Raw genomic sequence first — 3,765 nt, 5'->3', positions numbered from 1 at the left:
TCTGATGGCTTATAAATCCTTAATATGCTAGAGAAGCCAGTGGATATTAAAATGCTTACTGCGCTAAGGAAATGAGTTTATGTGCATTATTCTTATTATAAGGCTGTTGGAAGAAGCTTTTGGAGTCTGCAGTGGAAACATTTATTTGTTACGACAAAATTAACTTTTTGCAATAGGCAATCTGTAGAACTCTGGAAACTAATCTTAAATATTGAATCTTCACCTGGCTACTGTGCATTGGTCATCCTATCAAATCTTTTAGCTCTTACATCCAAGTGTTCTAGTTAAGTTTTGTCCATGGCTGCAGTTTTAGCAGCTCAAAGCTTACAGAGATGCAATGCTATTTTTAAAGGTATTTTTCATATTATTGTAATTTTCATGGGAAATGAGCTTGAAAAACACTTTGAGCATCTGTTTTGCTGACACCCTTTGGTAGGTCATATTGATGATAATGCTTTTTCAGAATTATTCTGCAAGAACATGACTTGTGTGCCTTGTAAGGAAGACTTGGGAGTTTTCAGTATCGGAGGGGGTTGGACTTGCAGTTCAGTTGTTTGGTTTGTGTTTTTTTAACGTGCCAACTTCGTGGCCATATTAACTCTCAGTTAGACAAAGCAGTCAGGAGGTTGGCTTACATGGGTGACTTGTTTTATCTACGTTGGAATGTATCTTTGTACTTATTTATAAATACATTGTAAGCCTTGCTTTTTGGGGCCTGTGCAGCTAGTAAATCTCTGTGTGTATATAATGAGCTTCTTTCTGTCTTACTTAAGTTGGAGCCCTCTCTTAAATAAATTAAGAATGTAGCTAATGATGTATTCATCATTTTGCTAAACATACCAGCCTTTCTTGTCTGTTTTCTTCTCTACCCATTTGAAGGGGGAGGAGAAGTCCCAAAAATCTTGGAAAACTTTCAGCTACTTTGATTATAGAGGCTGCCGTTAGCTGGAAAGTTTGCTTTCAGTTCTGAAAGGAGAAACTCAAATGTGAGATTCTGAATTCAGCTATCAGCAGGGAGTAGTTTCAGGTGGGTACAAGAAACCAACTGCGAAATTGGAAGATGAACAAGAAGTACCTGAAGTGCTCCATTTCAGCAGTAACTGTGGTGGTAACTTGTTTTGCTCTTTAGAGAAATTTTGGGTTGTCCTTTTCCAGAGTTCTAGATTGCAGTTTCTGCCATGTATTCTGAATATCTTGCCACCTTGTAGAGGAGGTGGGAGTGGTTTAGCATGTTGACTAGACTATGCATACCCTTCAGAAATTAACTTTTTCTTGTTTCCTGAGTATAGGTTGCAGTATGCTTTAGGCTTATATGTAAGATTTGTGTCTGTAGGGAGAAAAACCAATCTGGTGTTCCAATAAAGCCGTTAAAAAATACAATGTGAATTTTGCGTATTAAAATGCAAGTACGTTTGTAGGGCTGCTGAAATGGGAAATTGTTTGGTTTGGTGTAAGGTAGATAAAATAGAACCAGTAAATAATGTTCAGTTTTGCTAACAAAATATTTTGCTTCTGATCATACTGTCTTTACAGGATGCAGAGCTTGTAGGCTGCTCTGCTTGATTTTTATTCTGTCATGTAGCATATCACTGATAAGATAAAAAGCAGTTAGCATTCTTGCTGGAAGTCTGTCTGGTCTGTCTTTTCATGGTGAATTCAATGCACAAATATTCTAGACAGTGAAATGCTTCCCGATTGCATTGTGGTATCTCTCTTTCAAAGTAGGCCATCAGGATAGCCTAAAATTAACTTCAGGCCAGTATTTCCTAAAAATAACTCTAAAAAAGTAAAACTTGTGTGCTTTTTGGAATCCAAAGCAGGTTTCTGAACTGAGAAGATACTGGAATAATTAATTTGCAAAGCATAGCTTCAACTGGTTTTAAATGTCATTTTAAATTGTTTTCCAGATCCTTCTGAGTTGTACTTGAAGCCGCCAAAATGGTTCTAGCAGATCTTGGAAGAAAAATAACTTCAGCATTACGCTCACTGAGCAATGCTACGATTATCAATGAAGAGGTATGTAGTGTGCATATGTGATGGCACTAACATTTATACAGCAAAGTTCCAAGAAAAAGTTCTCAGAAGCTGATAAGGAGCTTGAAGTAGATTGCTGTTCCTTCAAGTAAAATTTCTAGCTGGAAGTTTTAACTCCCTGATAGTAGTACCAAAGCTTAGAACCAGATTCAGAGATGTATGATTGCCTCAGGCAATGGTCAAATGGTCTTTGGGCCTGGTGGTTGTACTTACAGAGATGTGTTCTAAGGAGGTGATGCTGGAGGAGACAATATGTGGCTCAGTTTGGGTGGAAGGTAGGCTGTGAGACTACATAGAGTGCCTCAGTTTCCATGTGTGCATGCATGCAGCTAAACTACGGATCTGTGTACTAGGCTGCTAGAAGCTGAAGTGTGGAAGAACAAATAGCTTTCAGTGTAAACTTTGCTGTCTGAAATGTGAGGATTATGTTGTTTGCTGCCTTTATACTCAAGCCAATACGGTGTGTAGTTCGGGAAGCTGACTCGGTATAACGTGTATTTTTTTTTTAATTACAAGTTTTAAGTGTTTTCTATTATATGGACGGAAAAGCAAGATGGATAACTAATTGATGTGATGGTTTAGAAGTGCTTCTGAGTAAGTAAATTGCTAGAAACACTTTTCAGATAAGCAGATAGGTGTCTTAAAGTGACTAAAAAGTAGGCTTATTGAGGGTTGTGGGTTTGGAACCGGTACACAGAGGAAACATTTTAATAAATTTTCAGCTGGGAGACAACAAATGCTTAACTTAGTCAAATATAGACCACTTGTTTTTTAGCAGTAGAAGCTCTTCTCCTGCAAGAGCTCAGGCTGTGCGAATGAGAGCATTTATGCGAGAGTTAATTTCAAAAAATGTTTTTGTTTAAGACTTTTTACTTTGAAAAGTCTTAGAACTACTAAACTGGGTTCCTAGCCAAGGCACCTGTTTGCCTGAAAGGCATACCCCAGAGCGGCAGTCAGGTTTCTGAGGATTCAGGTAGTGTGTCCATCTTGTGTTTAAGGAATGCTTTTATTTACAGAGATTGTGTTGTGCTAAGAGGTTGTTTTGTGGCTTTGTTACAGCTGTTTCTAAGGGGTACCCCTAGGGAGGCTTAGGAAGTCTTGCTTCTGTATGAGTTGCTGTTGTCCTTAATGCAATAGGAAGTGTTCTGTGTTACCTTGTTCCAGCGTGCATATTACAAATGGAAGACCCTTCTTTTCCAGTGCTACCCTTTCATATTTAAATTGCTTTTACGCAGGAACAAATGTGTAGACTTCTTTGTGGCAGTCAATATGATGATAGGACCGCATGCATCTAATCTGTAAAAGCCTTGGTTATTATCATAAATACACGTTCACATATACGTGTATATATACATAATTCACGTTCTTATTTTGAACTAATACTGACCTAGTCAATAACTGTGTACTGTAAAACCGTTTTTCTTTTATACTCCAAAGGTTTTAAATGCTATGTTAAAAGAAGTATGTACAGCATTACTGGAAGCTGATGTTAATATTAAACTTGTGAAGCAACTCAGAGAAAATGTCAAGTAAGTGAAATAATTAAAATGCATTTAACTTGTAAAGTTTGTAAAAGTTGTAATTTGAGGTTGTGGAAGAATAAATAACTTCTAGCCTTATACAGTTATCTTAGACACACCCAATTCACCTTTAACAGGAAAATACTGATTGCGCTAAATGTCTAGCCAGACCCATCAAAAGAATCTTCATCAAATTTAGCCAGTTATTGCT

General features: G+C 37.3%; 1 protein-coding gene across 2 annotated transcripts in view; it reads left to right on the top strand.

Moving 5' to 3' along the window:
- LOC130153013 (signal recognition particle subunit SRP54) overlaps window positions 1-3,765 on the top strand; it is a 32,863-nt gene that overhangs the window by 1,398 nt on the left and 27,700 nt on the right. For both annotated transcript variants that reach the window (XM_056347407.1, XM_056347405.1), the window contains exons 2-3: window positions 1,908-2,016; window positions 3,472-3,563. In XM_056347407.1, coding sequence (XP_056203382.1) covers window positions 1,939-2,016; window positions 3,472-3,563 — 170 coding nt within the window. In that variant the 5' untranslated portion in view covers window positions 1,908-1,938. The remainder of the gene's footprint in view (window positions 1-1,907; window positions 2,017-3,471; window positions 3,564-3,765) is intronic.

The sequence above is a fragment of the Falco biarmicus genome, chromosome 7 (genome assembly GCF_023638135.1).
Source record: "Falco biarmicus isolate bFalBia1 chromosome 7, bFalBia1.pri, whole genome shotgun sequence".
Classification (NCBI taxonomy): Eukaryota; Metazoa; Chordata; class Aves; order Falconiformes; family Falconidae; genus Falco; species Falco biarmicus.
This window is presented reverse-complemented; position numbering and strand designations above follow the sequence as displayed.